This window comes from Chinchilla lanigera, unplaced genomic scaffold (assembly GCF_000276665.1).
Source record: "Chinchilla lanigera isolate Chin_1 unplaced genomic scaffold, ChiLan1.0 scaffold00050, whole genome shotgun sequence".
Taxonomy (NCBI): domain Eukaryota; kingdom Metazoa; phylum Chordata; class Mammalia; order Rodentia; family Chinchillidae; genus Chinchilla; species Chinchilla lanigera.
In genome coordinates, this window is record NW_004955451.1 from 3,322,026 (window position 1) to 3,343,397 (window position 21,372).

General features: G+C 38.2%; 1 protein-coding gene across 1 annotated transcript in view; it reads right to left on the minus strand.

Moving 5' to 3' along the window:
• Positions 1-21,372, minus strand: part of Vmp1 (vacuole membrane protein 1) — a 105,502-nt gene that overhangs the window by 56,917 nt on the left and 27,213 nt on the right. The window contains exon 6 of the mRNA XM_005393982.2: positions 2,756-2,923. Coding sequence (XP_005394039.1) covers positions 2,756-2,923 — 168 coding nt within the window. The remainder of the gene's footprint in view (positions 1-2,755; positions 2,924-21,372) is intronic.

The following is a 21,372-nucleotide window of genomic DNA, read 5'->3' on the forward strand; positions in this document are numbered from 1 at the left end:
GTGATCCTACTCTCTCAGCCTCCCAAGTGTTGGGATTACAGGTGTGTACCATCACGCCCAGCTGGAAAGCAAACTTGAGAAGGTGTATACTGGTTAAATAGTCAAACTGTGGAAGTTCAAAAAGATGCTGCTATAAATGGTTCACTGACCCAGATGACCCAGAAAGATCCACACGTTTAAGGCTGGGTCTCCAGTTAACCGATCTTACCAGTAGTGAATCTTTACCAAATGGGAAGGAAGGTTTGGCCAGTGGTGGTGAATTTAAGGCATGCAAGTGTTTTTGTTTTTTTTTTTAAGATGAAAGATGTTAATGTATGAGTTGTTTTTTTTAAACTAAAACCTCAGTATTCAGGTATAATTGCAGTGTTGGCACTTTGTGATAAATAAGTGGCTTCTGGGTTTGCCGCCACTGGCCTAGGTGATGCCCTAAAGGGGACTATGGGAAGCTGGTCTCTTCCTCTTTTTCTCACTGGCCTGTTGTGAAAAGCACCACCATGTGGTTCTCCTCCACAAAGTGTGCACTGCCTCACCACAAGCCCGAAGGAAGGGGTCAGTCAGTCACAGACTGGAATCTCTAAAGCCGAGAACTAAAGTAAACCTCGCTTTTCTTTATGAGTGGGTTGTTTGTTACAGTAGTGGAAAGCTGACTAACACAGATGCAAACTGAAAAAAGAGCCTATGAATTAAAAATATTAATTCATGCTATATGCTCCAAAAAACCTACATACGAACAAGTTGAAATTAAGGTTGACTTTATGTTCATTCTTCATTCTGAAAACTGGTATTTGTTTTTTCCAGAAGCATTTATTAAACAGACTGTTCTTATAAATGTTGAGAACAAGAAGAACTGTTTTTGTGTGTGTGACAGGGTCTCACTTATATAGTTCAGGCTGGCCTTCAAATTACAGTGATCCTCCTGCCTCAGCCTCTCAAGTGCTGGGATTTCAGGCATGTGCCATCACACCTGGCTAAGAACCAATTTAGACCCAACTTGTTATGTGCTAGTCTTATATAACAGACAGTTCCAAAGAAGGAAACAATAAGAATGATCAAACATTAGATTAATTATTCAGAATGTATTGACATTGCTCTATTATGTGTAAAGTCTAACGCTGACTGCTGTGAGGGTGATATATCAGTCTTATATTTTTAGGAGCCTAAATTTCATTTGGGAAAGTAGGCCACTAAGCCAGATAAATTTAAGAGAAGCAAGAAATCAGGCCAAATAAGCACTACTGACAAAATACATTATGGAATTTGAAGAAAGCAATTATCACTGTAGGGGGAATGGTCGTTTTTCCCTTTTGCTTTAGTTTTATTCCACCCTTATAAATAATTTTTGATAGCACAAAAGTATAATGCTAACAAAAACATAGAAGTGAAATTTATATACATAGTCCCTTTTCATGTATGTTCCAAGTATCTGCTGTTATTCTAACCATAATTTTTCATCAAAAGACTAATGTCATCAAATTTATAAAACATATTCAACTAGTGTAATGAATTTGTTTCCAGTGTTTATAAAAGAACAACAGGAACCATGACAATTTTTCCTGTCTTTCATACTCAACATTTCCTTTGTGATTCTTTTAAAGCAAACATAATTGCTAACGTTTAACTGTGTTTTAAAACTCTGCCTTTTTTTGAGGGCATGGCACTCATCATTATTTTAATGAGTTAAGATTTTTAAGTGACCTGTTCCACATTCTTTTATTTCCTAAGAAATTGGTAGGGTAAAAAAAAGTTATAGGAATATAAGTAAGCTCAAATTATGAATTAAAAAATAATTTAAATGGTAAAGAATTCTTTAGTAAATGAAATGAATTATTATAATTTTATTTGAGTGTCTGAGACAGTGTCTTGCTTTGTAGCTCATGCTAGCCTCAAACATAATTCTCCTGCCTCTGCCTCCTGAGTATTGGGATTACAGGTATAAGAAGCCAAGAATAACTGAAATGAATTATTTCTTAATGACAGACACCTGAATAAATTTAGGCACACGGCAAAACCAGAAAGAAACAACTTGTACGGATTAAAATATACCCGCCATTTATGTTGTCTAAAAATAGTTCCTAAAATAAACAAAACAGAAAAAGAACTAGTGCAACGGAAACTAAGATGTACAACTATATAGTCTGAAACTGACACTATTATAAAGCTTGATTTTTTTTTTTTGTCTTTTTGAGACAGGGTCTCGCTATGCAGTTCAGGCTGGTCTTGAGCTCACTTTCTAGCCCAGGCTGGTCTCCAACTCACAAAGATCTTCCTGCCTCAGCCTCCTCAGTGCTGGGATTACAGGTGTGCGCCACCATGCCTGGCCTTAAAGCTGAATTTCTATGAAGACACAGCTCACTTTACTGTGGCATTATGACAACTCTCAAAATGAACAAACACAGCATTTTAATCTGGGAGACATACAACATTTAACAATCTAGCATTTATACACTAACTACTTAGCACGTATCAGGTACATAAACACTAGAGCAAAGTACTTTAGTTCTACAATCTATACTCCCTTTCCCTGCTGCTGCCTCCTTAGCATAGTTGCTTCGTGGTATGACTACCTGCATGCCTTTCTTGTGAGTATCATTCACAATCAGAAGACACTTTAAAAGAACTCCTGCCTTGGAAACAGGTAGCTAGTGACTTCATGAATTCTTTACTCAATGTATGATTGAATTCCATTTTAAAAGGTACAACACAGTATCAAGGTAGTGAGGTTAGTTTTAGACAAATATGGAAATGCACATCTTACCCACATGCAGGCCTCAATCCTAACTTTCGAGATGATGCTCCACAAGGAAATGGTTCCTGCAGTGCCCTCTTCATTTGGACAAATAATCTGATCAGGATAGGGTGGCTCAGGGAAATTCACTGAGTTGCATTCATATGCAGCTAATGTAACTGAAGCTATGTGTGGGCCCTAGAAAAAAATATACAAAAACTTTGATGAGCAGTAGTAATGAAAAAGGAATAAATTATCAATACATGTTACCACCACAATAATTACTACATTACAAGATAAGTTCAGCTTTCAAATAATAAGGTTCTATATATTTTTAAACATGCAGTTAGTAATCTGATAAAATCCTGTCTTGAATTACTTCCTAGCTTGATTTTTCTTTTTTTTTGAGGTTCTAGAGATTGAACCCAGGGTCTTGTGCATGCTAGCACTACAACTTATCCTCAGTACCTAGCTTGATTTTTAAAAAAAATCTGCATTTATTGAGATATAATTCACATATTGTAAAAGTCAGTCTTTTCAGGTCTACATTTCAATAAGCTTTCATAAACAAGACATACAACCACAACCAAACTACAGAGCACTTCCACACTGCAGCAGTTCCCTGTGCTCCTCCACAGTGCAGCTCTTCCCACTGTCCCTGCTCGTCCCAGCCTCTGGCGGCCACTCCTGCAGGCTCTGACTGGAGATTTATTCTATTTGTCTACATTTATTTGTCAGAAGGTTATCCCTGTGATCAAAACTTCCTAAGTCTCTGTCCTTTTAGGTGCTGTTTGAGGAAGTATTGTTTAAACCAAATTTTTCTAAAGAAACTTTTGTGTTGCTTTGATGAAAACCTACAAATGAAGAGGAATCATTTAATTAATATTACATATGTGACTGAGATAAAGTCTTAAGCACAACTGTTCCTAAATACGTTAGATGTCTATATAAGAGTCAACTAGGAGTTGGTTAAAAGTATAAATTCCTGGGGAGCAAAGAAAGACTGACGCCCTCTAGTGTACAGTATTAGCCATTAGCTGCTCTGAAGGAAAATACAGAATTACACACACATGTGCTTGAGTACATGTGAGTATTTCTGAATCTGAAGGTTTCTATTAAAGATTTCTGTACTGACTTTTCATAAATGAGTCAGACCCAAAGAAAAGCAGTCTCTGTATATGAGTCTTTTAAAATCATCCATTAAAAGAATTTGTAGTTCAAAGACCAAGACTGTAAGGTGTAATGATAAAAATGAGCATTAAAGAACTTGCTATCCAGGATAGAAAGAACTTGCTATCCAGGACAGAAAAATTCTTATCATGCTAATATAGAAAAGAACCATGTTCACAACTCTAATCTAAATTTATCCCAATCTAAATTTAGATTTAGAATCCCAATCTAAGTTTATCCCTAATCTAAATTTAAAAAATGGGTTAAAATAAAATCTAAAAAATAAAGTTTTACATTTAGCAATACATCAATTAATTATTAGCTTTTCTCTGGATCAAAAAAATCTGTTTTAAAGTAATTACAGAAGTTTTTTTTTTTTTTTTTTGGTCTTTTTGAGACAGGGTCTCCCTACACAGTTCAGACTGGCCTTGAGCACACTTTGTAGCCCAGGCTGGTCTCGAACTCCCAACGATCCTCCTGCCTCAGCATCCCAAGTGCTGGGATTACAGGCAGGCGCCACCACGCCCAGTCCTAAAGAAGATTTTTAAAAGCACACTTTTGATTACTAAGGTTTCTGAAAAGTTATGATTAATCACGAAATCTACAGCTTGTTTCTTTGTTATGTACATAAAAGAGTTATCAATATTTAGGGAGATTATTTTTGTGATCCTATTTCAAAACAAAACAAAACAAGAAGAAAACAAAAACCAAACCTTTACAGTTTGTGGTATTCAGAAGAATCGGACTGTGAGAGAAAATTTATCATTATCTAAAACGTACCAATGAAGTTAATTCAAAAAATTTTTATGGTTAATATCAGAAGCAATTAACCCCCCTAAGGTAACTTCCACCTTTACAAACATTTCTACTATTAGAAAACACAATAGTGGCATACGATACAAGTGTTAAAAACAAAAACAAAAACAAAGAGTTTGACTATGCTGTTCCCACATAACTGTCCTCCTTTGCTACAACTACAGTCTATTGTAGAACTCTAAAAATGAACTGGAACAAACAAAACCAACCAAAATGTTCCGGGAGGTAGCTCAGTATCAGAACATTAAGCTAGCATGCTTCAAGGCTCTGAGCTTGACCTCCAGCACACACACACACAGAGAGAGAGAGAGAGAGAGAGAGAGAGGGAGAGACAGAGAGACACAAAGACAGAGATTTTTCTAGAATATATATGAAGAGAAAACTACCTCTGTACTCCAAAAAATATAGATTTAAAAAATGTATACCTACAGATTAAATAAATTACCCAATAAAATAAAACATTTACTAAGTTTTAATTTTTACTGATTCTAAAAAGGGACATTTTCAACAATTTGAGTGTTTTCCCTGAAGATTATCCGTTCATTCGATGAAAGTAATACACACTTTCCACAGTCACACTATCAAGTCATGATTACTCAGCTTCAGAGGCAGACGGGTGACAAAATGAACACTAACAACTCAGTCATGCAGCTACAGTACAAGCGGGGAAGGTTAACTGGATACAGCCACCACCAAATACAAAATTAACACGGGGACTGAGCAGCAGATTCCCACACTCGGGGGAGCAAGGTTAGGGATCCCGTCCGGTCACTGAGGGGTTTCCACTTCAGACCAGGAAGTAGCTGACAGCAGACTCTCACTACTTCAGCAAGCAGCAAACTGAACCAACTATGTGAAAATTCTTTTCAGACGGGTACCAAAGGCAGCACAAGGCATTTAATTATCAAGGGAAGAAATATAAATGTGGAGACCTTAGGATGATCCCAGTTTTCTGAATACCTGAGAAAAACAATCTGTATTCCGAAGAGGAACAGCCCAAGCAAACAAAGCGCAAGGGGCTTCCTGACTTTAGAAGGAGATCCGCCTTCACAGAGGCTGAGCCGCGCGCGGACTGGTGAGACAGAACACTACACAGGGAGCTACACAGAGGAAGAACTGTAGAAATCATCCCAGGTGCCACGCAAGACACAGGCATAAAAAGCTGCTCTGCATGCTCAGGTGGAACTCCACAAAGCTCCCAACTCCAGGAGGGTGTGCCCCAGAGAAGAACAAGTGGGAGAAGAACAGTTACTGGGGGTCTATAGCAAAATAATTCTTATAGTGACTACAGGACTAGGAAACACTTGTGCTCGAGCAGCCAGAGCGGAGAGACTCAGCCTTCAGGGAAGAACCCCGAAAGGCCATGACTCCTAGTAGGCCAAACCAGCCCTAGCCTGAAAGCTACTTCTCACAGGCTTCCACAGGGTTGAAACAAGCCTGACACAGATCAAGCTCAACCCGCAGGAAACCTACCTGTCCATGAAACAAAAATCAGTGCTATATAAAGGAAGGAAAAAAATCTGTACAGTCAATAATTTGTTATATGTCTAGCATTCAATAAAAAATCCCTAGCCATATAAAACACATAAACATATAAGTCAGACTTATAACTAGAAGAAATTAAGCAACAGAAACAGACCGAGATATGTCAGAGAAAATGGAACTGGCAGACAAGGACATTAAAAGTGATTATAAATATGTTTAAGGATTTGAAGCAGGAGTCAGCAGACTTGGGATCAGGCTCACTACCAGTCTACCATCCGCTTTACAAATAAAGTTCCAAGAATACAGCGCTATTCATCTATGTACACACTAACTGGCTGTGTTTGAGGTACAATAATAACATACGGCCTGTGACAGAGACTCTACGGCCTATAAGACCTAAAATATTTACTAGTTGGCCCGTTACAGAAAATTTGCGAATCTAACTTAAAGGAAAACATAAATATATAAAGTAAGAAAAACGTGTGCAGAGAGGAGAGGGAGCGATGGGGAGGACGCAGAGGGAGAGAACCAAATGAGGCTTCGAGAGCACTGAGAAGGTAAGGTCTGAACAGACAATCATCGGACGAGTTGTCTATCAGTGGATTACGTAACCCAGAGCACAACATCAGAGACCTCCAAAATAGGTCAACAGAAAAGTATCCCACTAAAAGTCACACATCAAAAAGAAAAAAGGCTGGGAAAGCAAAGAATCTCAGTGATCTGTGGGACAATACCCAAGAATCTAATGTCTATGCAACTGCAGCTCTCCAGGTGGTGGCTGCAGGAAAACACTGGAACAAACAATGGCCAAGTATTTTCCAGGTTTGATGATAAACAAACCTCAGTCAGGATCAATAAAGAAAATACAACGTAATTAAAATGCTAAAGATCAGTACACACAAATCATAATCAAATTGTTCTAACTCCGCGATAAGGAGAAAAATCTTAAAAGCAATCAAAAAGGATAAAAACAACACATTATCCATACGGAAAATCACACAAGACTTCATCAGAAATAATTCAAACCAGAGGCTGGGGATTTAGCTCAGCGGCACAGCGCCTGCCTGGCAAGTGCAACATTGTGAGTTCGATCCCTGGTACTAGAAAAACAAACAAACAAACAAAAGAAATAATTCAAACTGAAGACAACAGAATTACTTCTTTAAACTACAGAAAGAAGAGGAAAAAAAGAAAGCAAGAAAAACAAAACCCTGTGAATTCTGAACCCAGGGAAAATATATTTCAAAATAAGATGAAATAAAAACATTTTCAGATAAACAAAAGCTGAACTAATTTGTCCCAGCAGATATGCAGTACAATAAGTGTTAACAGATGTTCTCAGATGGAGAGAGACTGACACTACACAGAGAGTTGGATCTACACAGAGTAAAGAACACTGGGAAGACAGAAGTCCTGCCCTCATAGTAATCTCTTTAAAAAGGTAACTAATAGTAGCTGGGTGTAGTTTAGCATATATCAATTACACAGTAATTTGTTCAACTACACTTTCCTTTTTTTTTTTTTTTTGAGACAGGATCTCACTATGTAGTGTAGGTTGGTCTTGAACTCACAACAATCCTCCTGCCTCAGCCCTCCCAGCCAATTATACTTTAATTCTTTTCAAAATCAGAATTACACCGGGAGTGGGGGTGTGTACACCTGTAATCCCAACACTCGGGAGGCTGAGGCAGGAGGATTGTTGCGAGTTTGAGACCAGCCTGGGCTACAAAGTGAGCTTAAGACCAGCCTGAATTGCATAGCAAGACCCTGTCTCAAAAAGATAAAAAACAAAACAAAACAAAACAACGCCCCCCCCCCCCAAATTAGAATTAGCTGAAGAGTTGCTTTGAAAGCTCTTTTGGGTACATTGAAAAAACTACATTTTGCTAGGTATGGTGGCAAATTTTTCTAATCACAGCTACTTGAAAGCCTGAGGCAGGAGGACATCAAATTCAAGGCCAGCCTAGGCAACTGGGGGAGACTCTCTCAAAATAAAAAAAATTCTACAAAGCAGGGAGAGGGTAGCTAGAGATGTAGCTTGGGGTTACAGTGCTTGCCTAAATTCTTGAGGCCTTGGGCTCAACCCCCAGTACCACGCCCCTCAAATTACATTCCCACAATTGTATTCCTTTGTGAATACTATAAAAATGCTTTAGTGATTGAAAAAAATTTCAACTCGTATAATTTTATAGAATCAATTTTTATTCTAACTTCAGTAGTTATATTGCTAGTTCTACAGAAATTTAAAATTTTAAAAAAGAGTCCTGTAAGAGGTGAAATTATAGTTCTTATTTCTTTTCTTTTCTTTTTTTGTCTTTTTTGAGACAGGGTTTCACTATACAGTTCTGGCTGGACTCAGACTCACTTTGTAGCCCAGGCTGGCCTCAAACTCACAGCAATCCTCCTGCCTCAGCCTCCTGAGTGCTGGGATTAGAGACCTGTGCCACCCCTGCAGGGCTCTGAAATTGTAATTCTTAAAAATTATACTGAACAAAAATATCTTAGTCTGGGCCACCCTATTCAGGACCCCTCCTGAAAATCCAGGAGCTAGTCTCCTTTCCTTATTTCTAATAAAACTTTCCTAACCTCAAACAACAAAAAAGATCCTAATCTGGCATTGAAAAGAAATTTTAAGTAGTGTCCTGCTAATAACAGTATCCATAGTAACCCAGAGAAAGATGTCCTGGTGTCACGAACACAAATTAGGGTCTTTGTAAGAAAGAACGACTACATTTTGTTTGGTTTTCTTTGTGTGAAGACAGGGTCTTGCCATGTAGTGCAGGCTGGCCCTAAACCTGCTAATGCAGCCCAGGCTGGCATCAAACTCATGCTGATCCTTCTGCCTCAACCTCTTGAGTGCTGGGTCTGCACCACCATGCCTGGCTAGAACAAGAACATTTATACTTTTAATCTGTGGGAAAAAATTGCAGTAGTAAAGTGATGAAATAGGATGTGTATCCATGCCTCATTTTAAACAAATAAAACACTTGCTGGATTTTGCACTTTGCAAGTTCTTTGGATTTACAGTACAGCAGCTGATGATTTCCTACAACTGCACGTTCTACACATACATTCTAGCATTCAAGAAAGTGAGAATGTTACACTCCTAACTATGTTTCATCAAGAAATACTGTATATAATTCTCAACATGAGAGAGAGACTAAGGTACCTTTGGGTTTATTTTAGGGTCATGTTTTAAAAACTAAAAAATCTAAAATGATCTTTTAGTGCATTATAAGCCTCTTTATCAACCACGATGGAGACTGCACCACTAAGAATGCGAATGCAGTGTGTCTATCTGCGAGGAAGACAGGCAGACAAGAGGCAGACATTCTCGTGCTCACCGCGGCTCCCTCAGAACTGATAAAACATTCCTGAGGACTGGAGTTGTTTGCACAACATCTGTGATGTCAATTCATGGCCTAATCCATCATCTATACACAGAAGTCAAGTGAGAACCCAAAGGCAAAATTTCCAATTAGTTCTGTCTGGAAAGTTCAGGCCAAAGGTAATAAAATCACGAACCCTGTGGTGACTCACCGGGAAAACATTTGTTTGCCTCGCTCCTTCGCTGAGGAACAGAAGGAGCAGCCTGAGTCTGGAAGTGATTCATTAGGGATACCGGGTGATACATGAAGAGATGACAAATGGTTATCTGCGTGACTTGCAAAACCTATCTTTTTTTAAGTTTAGCTTTTAGGGGACTTTAGAAATCCTACTGCATACACAGAAATTCTACTCAGGTTTTTTAAACCATTGTTTTTTTCTTTTTCTTTTTCTTTTTCTTTTTCTTTTTCTTTTTTTTTTTTGTATGGGGAATCGAACTCACGACCTTGTGCTTGCCAGGCAGGTGCTGTACTGCTGAGCTATATCCCTGGCCTAAACTATTGCCCTTCTCATCAGAGTTGGAAAACAACTTACTTAAGGTTATGGTCTACAGCAAATAATTATACAGGGTTGGAGCACAAAACTGTTGATCTCAAATGGGCACAGAAAAGTTTACCTATTGGGCTGGGATGTAGCCCAGTGGTAAAATGCTTTCCTAACATGTACGAGGCTGTTGGTTCAATTCCCAATACTGTGAGAGACTAGAATTCAGTGCAGACCAAACCAATACAGTCCTTCCCCCGTACTCAGGGAAGCCGAAGCAGGAAGATCATGAGTTTGAAGCCAGCCTGGGTTACATAGCATGACTGTCTTAAAAAAAATTTTTTTAAACCTATTCCTTATGTTCATTTTTTAAAGAAGGTCTAAAGTTATGTCTCTCTATAAAATGCACTATAGTATGTCTGAAGGTAGTAACCTAGGCATTAGTGTGGGTTTTGGTTTCCTAAATCTGTTAGAAACTTAAGTATAATCAGAATTCTATTCTTCTAACAAAAAGCCCAACTACATCCGTGTTACCCAGGTCACATGGAAGATTATCAGACTGTATAACAAAAGTACAAGTATAGTACAGAATTGCTAGCCAAAACAAAAGTATAAACTCTATAGTATCAGTGCACGTTCCAAGTTATATGGTACTGTCCTGGTGCCATTTTTATAATACTGAATTAATCTATATGTAAAAGCATGTTCACCTATCTTCCCTAAACCTAAGTAAAATTTTAAAAGCTTTTTTGACAGATAATAACTATGTTTTTATGGGGCACAGTGTGGTGTGTTGGTATATTTACACCTTGTAGATTGCTCAACTCAAGATATTTAGCTTATTTATCATTTCAAACATCACTAAACCTAAGCAGCATTAAATTGACTTAAATGTTCAAGAGAAATGGATTACATATTTATGGACACAGCTATATAAAAAGGTTAGTATAAAGTGTTTAAAATTTATATCCAATTGAACAGATTTAAACTCACTGAATCTTCTTAGCTTTCCTTTAAGCACATATTAATAGCCACTGTCTCAAGGGCAGGAAGTTATCCAGTCTGTGCATACCCCCTCTGCTTGGCAAAACCCCAGCCCTAGGTCCCTGAGACCTTGGTTTCTTCTTTTGATGTGGCGACACTCATAAGACTCCATACATGAGTCATTCCTTGGGGGAAGACATAGAGAAGAGCTGTCATGACCCCATCAAACAAAAGGCAAACAGACTGTTTTCAAAGAAGGGTCTGCTGGTCTTCCCACAGAGGTCTGAGTCACTGTAAGCTTATAGCCACAGTCATTATCAAGTCATACCAGAACCTTAGTTTTTGGCAGTTTCTCCTTTTGGTCTTAAAGAAGTATACACAGGTGAGCAAGGAAGCAATAATCAGAAATCAAGCAGAAGCTCGGTGTGGTGGGCCCAGCTGTATCCCAGCACTCAGGGAGGTTGAGGCTGGAAGACTGTAAGTTCAAGGTCTGTCTGAGCAATTTAGTGAGACCATTTCCTAAAACAACAAGTTCTGGGAATGTAGCTCAGTAGTAGAATGCCTCAGGCTCAGTCTCCAGTACCACCACAAAAAAAAAAAAAAAAAAAAGAAGTCAAACAGAAATGATAGTGAGGTTGCCTGTTTCTTTAAAAAAATTACTATTCTATCTCATAGGGTAGTATTAACAATTACTATAATATTTCTTTTCATTCTAATCCATATCCATGCTGTTTTCCAGATAGGACTTACTTTTAGCAATAAATAGCCAAGAGCGAAAAGTATTAGAAATGTCTACATCTAATGAGAAAAGAGCTTTAACATACCACAGAATACTAGAAAGTACTTATTTATTAAAGGGAACAGGGTGCCATATACAGGGGTGTTCATAAATGAGAAAGTAATCAAGATAAAGAGGTTTTTTTATTTTTTAATATTTTTGGTCTTTTTGAGACAGGGTCTCGCTATGCAATTCAGGATGGTCTTGAATTCACTTTGTAGTCTAGGCTGGCCTCAACCTCACAGTGACCCTCCTGCCTCAGCCTCCCAAGTGCTGGGATTACAGGTGTGTGCCACCACACTTGGCTAAGATAAAGAGTTTTAAAGGTACAATTTTTACCTCATGTTTTCATGATGAAATAACACCAAAATTTAAAGCAGAAACAGGCACTTATATTTTACATAGGGGCCAATATCTCACAACTGACTTTCTTTGTATTTAACTTAGAGTTGAGTATTTTTTTTATTAAAGTGGTCATATTAATCAAATGGCTCATAAATATAATTCAAAAGATAATATCTTCATATTATAGCTTCTAATAAAACTTGGTCTATTCTATAATATAATTAAATAGTTCCAAAGTTTACTATTTCCAAACTGCTTCTAGCAAAGGCAACTTGAATGCCTGAAACACACAAAAGCCCTCCTTAATAGCATTAAATTATGCAATTAAAAATTGTGTGTAAAATATGTTCAACCTTCTATTTATACCTTATATTTGGATGCTTTAATAAATTACAAAATGGTTGTTGATGTATTCTTCTCTTTATAGTTCTTTGTCTAGGAGCAGGGCATATTTGAAAGAGAGATGTACAGGGTTTCATTAAATCTTCCTCCAGGAAACTGCACCATCTAGTGTCAAAAACTGTATACATATCATACATAGGACGGTAAATTGTAGCTAACATAATATTTCTGTTATTAAACAGAAAAGCATTTTATAATTCATTAATGGCCCAGTTTACAAATTCCCCTTTAATCCTCTTGTCTTATAAATTGGTGAATCATGATGTATGTGCATATAAACAACTGTGTTTAAAACGAAGTTCTCATTAAGGACCAAATTTCCAGTTGCTAAACTAGTTGTTTACATTGTAAGTCATATTTCTCTGTTAATGGTAATTGTTTATAACATCTAAAATTTGAAGAAATTTTGTGCTGGAGTATAACTCAGTTGTAGAGCGCCTGCCTAGCATGTCAGGCCCTGGGTTCAACTGCCAAAAACAAAAACAAAAACAAAAACACGGCTAGCCAGCTCATTACAGCTCCCAGGTTCAAATGCTTCTGGTTTGCCACTGTTAATATAATAAACTCCAAACTCCAGATCAAGTTCAGCCGTCTGCTCCGAATAACATTTTACTGGAAAACAGCCACAGCCAATCATTTATGTGCTATCTATGGATGTTACGCAATTCTTACAATGGAGGAGACCTACGTGTGCAGACATGGTGTGGCCCACAAAGTCTGAGCAAGTACTCTCTGGCCCAAAGCAGAGAAAGTATGCTCTCGAAACCTGGATCTGACCAATTAATAAGTAAGGTAGAAACTTTGACTCATCCAAACAAGCTGCACAGAGACGCACCAAAGAGGTCAAGAGCTGCTTCGTGCAAACATTAACTCACTACTTTCACACTGGGCATAATTTCTGGACCATCTGAGACGGAATAAGCATGCCAGATCTGTTCTAAGAAAACCTGCTGCATGTTTGCTAAGACTAAGATAAATCTGCCAATGGATTTCAAAAAGTTAGTATGGAAGAGTGTCCTTGGAAGGCACTATCTTAGAGAAATCTGCCAACCACAGAAGTTGTCTTCCCCATCTTACCTACATACAAAAACACCAAAGTAAATGAACCAGTCAGTAGCTTGGATTGCTGGCAGGCAAAGTTTGCTCACACAGATATCAAATAAATGGGGCCGCGGTCGCAGCTTAGCGGCGCAGCGCCCGCCTGGCAAGTGCAAGGCCCTGAGTTCCATTCCCTGGTACCAAGAAACAAAGCAAAACACAAAAAACCCCCCGAGACACACAAACACCATTTAATAATTCAATAAATGTAAAAACGTTTACCAAAAAAACCCCAGATATCAAACAAATGAACAAAATCATACCTGAATAAGACATACACTCAGGAAAAAATTTTAATTTCTATTTTGTTTTAATAACTTACTAAAAAGATAAACCAAAGGTCACAGTATACTAGTACACTGAATAAAACGATAAAAATCACATGTAAAGTCACTTATCACGCCTATTGTTTCTCTAAATTTAAATACACCGAATATAAAAAGTACATGGAAATAGCATTTACATAGCAGGACTTAGATGTAGTTTTACCTGCTAGAGAAATAAAGAGAATATATGGTGGGGGATGTAGCTCAGCAGCACAGCGCCTGCTTGGCAAGAATGAGGTCCTAAGTTCAATTCCCAGTACCGGGGGAAAAAAAAAAGACAGAAAGAGAGAATATACTGATGTTGACATAAAATTATGTTGCAAGTTAAGATAAAATCATATACAGATCAAGTTTTAATCAGTAGTCACAATTAAGACTCATGTTAGGGCCAAATTGTTCTGCCAATACAAGAAATCTGTCTACTCCTAAACCCATAGGTTTCAAAGAGCTTATTTTACATTAATGTATTCAATATTTTACTGAGTGCCTACTTTGTGCCAGGAACTATTCTGGACCCTTAGAATACAACAGTATATTAAGAAAAATCCTAGTCCTCAAAGAGTTCTTATTTTATAAATGCAGCTCACACTTTGGCAGATTTTCTTTTATCTTTTTCCTTGGTACTGAGGATTGAACCCAGGGGCACACTACCACTAAACTACATCCTAGCCGTCAGCTTGTCTGCCTGCCTCCCTATTTGCTTTCATTTATAGACAGGGTCTGGCTACATTGCCCAGGCTGGCCTCAAGTTTGCAATCCTCCTGCCTCAGCCACCTAAGTAACTGGCATTATAGGAATACAACCTCAAACCTTGCCACTGTAATTATTTTAGCTTCTTGCATTCCCATGCAACAGCCAATCCCCCAAGTCTGAAACCTCTCTCATTCTTGTGATGGCGGGATGAAGCCAGCGTTCTGAACATCCTAGGCAAGGAATATACTACTGGGCTATGTCCTCAGCCCCTTTTATTTTTATTTTGAGACAGAGTTTCTCAAGTCACCCAAGTGGGTCTTGAACTTGTGATCTTCCTGCCTGAATCTTCAAAATAGCTGCGATTTCAAGGTGTGTGCCATGTCACCTTGCTCGCCTGTCCTTTCTTTAGCTTGGGAAATCATTACCTTTCCCCCAGATTAGTCTTCTAACTGGACTCTCACCTTGTAAATGAACTTGTATTTTCAGTCTCCTCGCCATCAAATCTACGTTACACCATGTTGCCAGAGTTACGCTCCTAAAATACGTTAGTGCTTTTTGGGACATGTAAAATCTAAATTCTCTAGGCTGATTTTCAGAACATTCTACAATTTGAAGTCAATCTATTTTCTCACATGGATCATTTTTTTTCACTTGCAGAAGAGTGAAAAGCCTCCCATAGCCCCTTTTCAATCTCTGCCTTCCCCTCAACAAAACTCAGGTTTTCCTAGTGCTTTCTCCTTCCAGCAAATTCATCCCTATTTTAGGGACCTTACAATTTATGATGGTACTTATTACAATGACCTACAGCACAATTATTTATAAAACGTGTATCTCTTGCCGGGCATGGTGGCGCATGCCTGTAACTCCAGCACTTGGGAGGCTGAGGCAGAAGGATCGTTGTGAGTTCAAGACCAGCCAGGGCTACATAAGTGAGCTCAAGGGCAGCCTGAACTGCATAGCAAGACCTTGTCTCAAAAAGACCAAAAAAAAACTCCAAAAAAACCCAAAAATGTGTATCTCTTATGTTTAATTTTTCTCATGTTTCACATGGTATTTTAGAATGTTTTGCATAAAGTAAATGGTCAAGTTTTTTTCTTTTTCTGGTGGTGGTGGAGATCAAACCCAGGGCCTCACACGTGCTAAGTATGTGCTCTAGCATTAAGCTACAGCCCCAGCCACCTATGTAAGGTTTCTGAAGAGAACTGAGATAAATTAGCACAGTGATGATTTTATAAAAGAATTCTAAGGTGGTGCTGAGGATTGAACCCCAGGCTTTGTGCATGTTAGGCCTTGTGGATGCTCTACCACTGATGACAACCTCACATCAAGATGTAATTTTATGAGACCTTAAAAAATACATTTTACATATATACATATATATATATATATAGAGAGAGAGAGAGAGAGAGAGGGAGAGAGAGAGAAAGAGAGAGCGTTTCATAAATTACTAAAAACACAGCTAATTACTAACTAGATGAAGAAATAGAAACAGTCGGGGATGTAGCTCAGTGGCACAGCATCTGCCTGGCAAGCGTGAGGCCCTGAGTTCAATTCCTGGTACCTCCCCCCAAAAAAAGAAAAGGAAAGGAAACACAACAGTGGTCATAGTCTACTATCATGACTTATAAAGTGCCTGTGATTGAGACAACGTGATTAAATGAAAAAGGACAATGTGGTATTAGCGCATAACGCACAATTCAGTGAAACACAGTACTATACCTTCAAAGAATTTTTCTTATGTATTATTCTTTGCAGTTCTAAAAAAAAGTTCAGTCAGCTTAAGAATTGGTTGATTGACTGTATCAACTTGAGAAGTTCAGAAGCTTAACTAAATCAGCTCAGCAATTCTACACCCTAGGGTGTAGTCACCTGGATGGTATAAAAGGGAAATGAGGAAGGATAGACAGGTTTCCATTCTTCAGAGGCGCTCCAGTCTTCACCTTCAGCTTGGATGGCGTCTCCTGGCTTCTCACACAGACTCCTCGGCTTCTGCCTTGGATCCTTCAGCCTTCTGCCACAGACCCATCGGCCTCCTGATGCGGACTTGCATGGACACTGCAGTGAGCTCCGCACCTCAGACTGGGAGCTCGGTCTCCAGTGTGCAGACACGCTCTGCACGCTTCCTCATTGAGGGTGACCATCGTAGGTCAATCCTGTCATTCTTTATACATTTGTGGATCTTGTGTTACATCTGTTTCTCTATTAAAACCCTGAGTGATACAGCTTAGCAACTTACACAAAAATAACCTGCTTACATTTTGACTAGTATTACACTGATTTTGTAGATAAAACTGGGGAAAACTAATGTCCTTATAAACTGCATATTTTAAAAATATATTCAAAAATTCACTAACATAGTATATCCTATTTATCTAGAGCTTTGTAATGTTTTAGCTTTATGTAGAGGCCATACACATCTCTCATTAGATTTACTCCTAGGGCTTTGCTTTTGAACGGTACTCCAAAAAGTATTTCCTGAAAGATTTCATTCTCTGTATGTTTATCTGGTATGCAAAAATAGTTGTTACATGTATGCTGACACTGTATCCAAAACGATGCCACATTCTCCTAGTTTGTCAGAGTTCTTACAGCTCTGTTAATTTTGCTTTATATATTCATCTATTGATTCTTTTTGCCTCATAGTCTACTTTTATTTCAGTATAGCTACATAAGCTTTTCCTTAGTTGATAGTGAATGGCACATCTTTTTCTATTCTTTTTCTTTTCTTTTTTTTTTTTTTTTGAATTGAACTCATGACCTCAGGCTTGCTAGGCAAGTGCTTATCTATTCTTTCTCTTAACAATTTTTTGGGGGGTTTTTCTCCGGTACCAGGAACCGAACTCACGACCTTGCGCTTGCCAGGCAGGCGCTTTTGCCGCTGAGCTAAATCCCCAGCCCCTATTCTTTTTATTTTCAATCTTTCTGTGTCTTTATATTTTAGGTATGTAATAAAAAGAGAAGAGTTGAATGTTTAAAACATATTTTTGGACAAGTGTAAGATTTACTCCATTTGCAATTATATAATTTTTGATATATCTGGACTTCAACACTATATGCTTAGTACTTCTACCCATCCTACATACGTTTTTCTTTTAAGTACTGGGGATTAAACCCAGGCAACTGAGCTACATCTCCAGACCTCACCCACCCACTTTTTCTTTTTCAAGACAGGGTGTTGCTAAGTCACTTAAACTGCAAGGTGCTGGGATTACAGGTGTGTGCCACCGTGTCCAGCTTGTTCTACGCTCCTTTTTCTCCTTTCTTGCTTCCTTTTGGGTTGGCTTTTTAAAGGTAACTCGGGTTTTTGCCTTTTCCTGTTAGCTTGGTAGTTACGTATTTTTGTAGTGCAGAGACAAAAAAAATTGTAACACATACTCACTAAAGTCTTAAACGTAAGATTTTTGCCTTTATGAGGGCAGTGTAAAACACCTTAGAAGGGTTTAATTCCAACTCTTTCACATCTGATCTGTAGATCATACATTTAAATTATTTCTATATATTTTAAATCCCTCAAAAAGTTTTCATTTAGGGGGCTGGGGATTTAGCTCAGCGGCAAAAGCGCCTGCCTAGCAAGCGCAAGATCGTGAGCTCAGTTCCCAGTACCGGAGAAAAACCAAAAAAAAAAAAAAAAAGTTTTCATTTAGGTTTTATAGTGTATTAATTTAAATTTACTGAAATATCTGGGCGTCTATCTAATTTCACTTCTTTCTGCTCAAAGAACAACTTTTAGACTCTCTTCCAGAGCATGTGTGCTGACAAATTCTATTTCTGAAATATCTTTATTTTACACCATTCATAAGCTACTTAGTAAAGAATCATCTGTTGGCAATCATTTTCATTAGCACTTTAACAATGTCTTTCTACTGTGAAGTGACTTCTCAAACAGTAACAACATACAATGAGCCTTACTGCAGCTCCTCTGAAGATGTTTTTCTCCATCTCTGTTTTTTTCAGCATATTTTTCTCTGTTCTATTTTGCAGTTCATTAGTTTTCTCTAAGCTCTGTCAAATGAAAGCCTATGAAATCAGTTGTTCATTTCAGTTTTTAAAAATTAGCTCTGGAATTTCCACCTGTCTTTCATAATTTCTAATTCTTTGTCAGAAATTATCCAAGTTATTTTTTATTTCCTCAACTGACATTAATTTTGGATCAAAATACATGTCTACTTTTTCATTGGAACACCTATGAATGTTTCTCTTCTCTTTGTTTTGATTAAATCAACTTATGTCCTCATAGATTACTTTTTATTATCATTTGGGCTTTATATTTGAATTTGCAACTTTATCCAAAAATCTTGAGATGATACAGTGTGAAGCCTAAAATGATTTTAAGCTTGCTTCCAGTGGGTGGCTGGGCCAGGCCGCTGGAACTTCTAAGGAGAGAGTAAGATAAATGCAGACTCAGGATTTACCAGAGCTGATCAATATCTAGTTCATCTTTTGAACTGTGACCCTGCAGCGTTGTCTGAAGGCTGCAGATTTACTGGGGTCTATCTTTAGCCAGTGTCTCCTCCCTGGGCCTCTTCTCTCTCTGTTGTTGCAGTGCTGCCTGCTGAACCCAGGGCCTTGAGGATGCGAGGCTAGTGCTCCACCACTGAGCTGTATCCCCAGTCCTTTCTAACTGTTGTTTTTTGAGACAATGTTTTGCTAAATTGATGAGGTTACCTCAAACTTGCGATGCTCCTGCTTCAGTCGCCCCAGTGGCTGGGGATTACCCAAATGCATCGCCACACCACATTCTCTGGGTTTCCTTTCTAAACTAGATCCTGTTACAATTCTTTCATTCTCTTTCACATCTATGATGCCTTTAGACATGTATTTTAAATTTTTATACATCCTTTTAAGATACACAAGAATCATCCAGTTTGCCTGGTCTGTCAGCACTGGAAATGGAACAATGATCCGCAGTTTTCAGCCGCGTCATAATGCTGCATTACACACGTCAATCTTGAGAGACCCTTCTGACAGCCTGGTGAGAATAACTCAAGTGTATAAACTGAAATGATTTCTTGCTTATAACATAAATCGGTCTAAGTGAGGCTAGCTGGGCAATTTACTGTGTCAAATAAAAAAATTAAAATTAAGAAAAGGGCTGGGGCTGTACTTCAGTGTTCCCTGAGCGCCACCGCCAGCGCCACGGAACAGCCAAAAGGTAACGTTTCACTCACACGCGTTAACTGGTCTTATGTAGGCAAAATCTGCAGGGCATAAATACAGGTAAATAGACTATATTGCTAAGCTAAATAGAGAAAGTTCTCTTCTTCTCTGTGGTACTGAGGATTGAACCTATGGCCTTTGCACTGAGCTACATTCCCCATCCTCTCCCTTCTTTTCTGGGAGAAGGACTTGAGTCACTAAATTTCCCAGCTTGGGCTTAAGCTTTCCATCCTCCTGCCTCAGCCTCTCAGAGTACTGGAATTACAGGCGTGCACTAGAACCCTTGTGATGATTTTTGGATGAAGTTGCTCTACACATGAATTTATCTATCACAGAACCTGCAAATATAGTACAATATTTTGCTTGTATTGGCAATGCCACCTAGTGGCAGCTACACGTAAATACTTATATAAAAAAAGTTTTTACAAGAGTCATTTTTAACCTTTTATGAACCACAGAGTCTTTGGAGAATGTGATGAATATTACAAGTCTTTTTTTCCTTTTTGCACAAAAAAGATACTTATTTGTACAGATTCAAACAACAAATATAGTGGTCTGGGGAAGCCTATTTACTAACAATTCAAATTAACAAAAACTAGCTAACTTAGTGCCCCAACTAAATATGCATTAGCCCTGGGGAGAAGGAATCCATTCCCTTTCCTTTTATCTCCCTCTTTCTGGTTAGATACTGTTATACAACCACTACTCTTGCACAGCAGCATCTAACTCTTTCTTCTTGGCTAGATAGCTGATCTTTGAAACTATTAGATTCATACTGTTTTCAAATCATTTTATAAAATATGAAAAATGTTCATATTACTTTTAACCCCTGCTGTCCAGTAAAGAGAATTATTATAAAGAATGGGTTAAATTCTTTTTCTTTGTTAAAACTGATTTCTTTTTCACATTTTGCTATAAATTAATGCAGTCAAAAGGAAAGCTCTATTTCTGAGCAAATAAGTTCCCTAACAATGGTCACTAGGTCTCCAAACTGCGTTATATGATAGTCAGGCAGAAGTGTTTGTTTTATCATTATAAAAAAGTAGGACATGACAATGTTATCATCACATCTTGCTGAGAGGGTTATATAAAACCTTATAAATGAAAGCTGATGTAGTTAGGACTTTTGCAAACACAATTAACTTCCTAGATATAAAATAAAAGAAATAGTGATAAAATTCTACCAACCAGTTATGACTAAGAAAGTGTAAATTTGAAAAAATCTAACCAAGCCTGGAATGGTGGCTCAGGACTATAATCCCAGCGCTCGGGAGGTTGAGGAAGCAGGATAGCCACAAGTTTGAGTTCAGCCTGGGCTGCACAGTGAGTTCAAGGCCAGCCTGAACTACCTAGCGAGACCCTGTCTCAGCAACAACAAAACAGGTGGGGATGCAAAATCTCCGCACAAAAATGGATACTCAACAGAGGTGAACACAGAACTGACTTTAATTCGTATTAATGTAAGTATGACAATGGGTTTGTCCATTTTGTTGTTAATAGCCTCTTGCAGCCTGATTTTCACC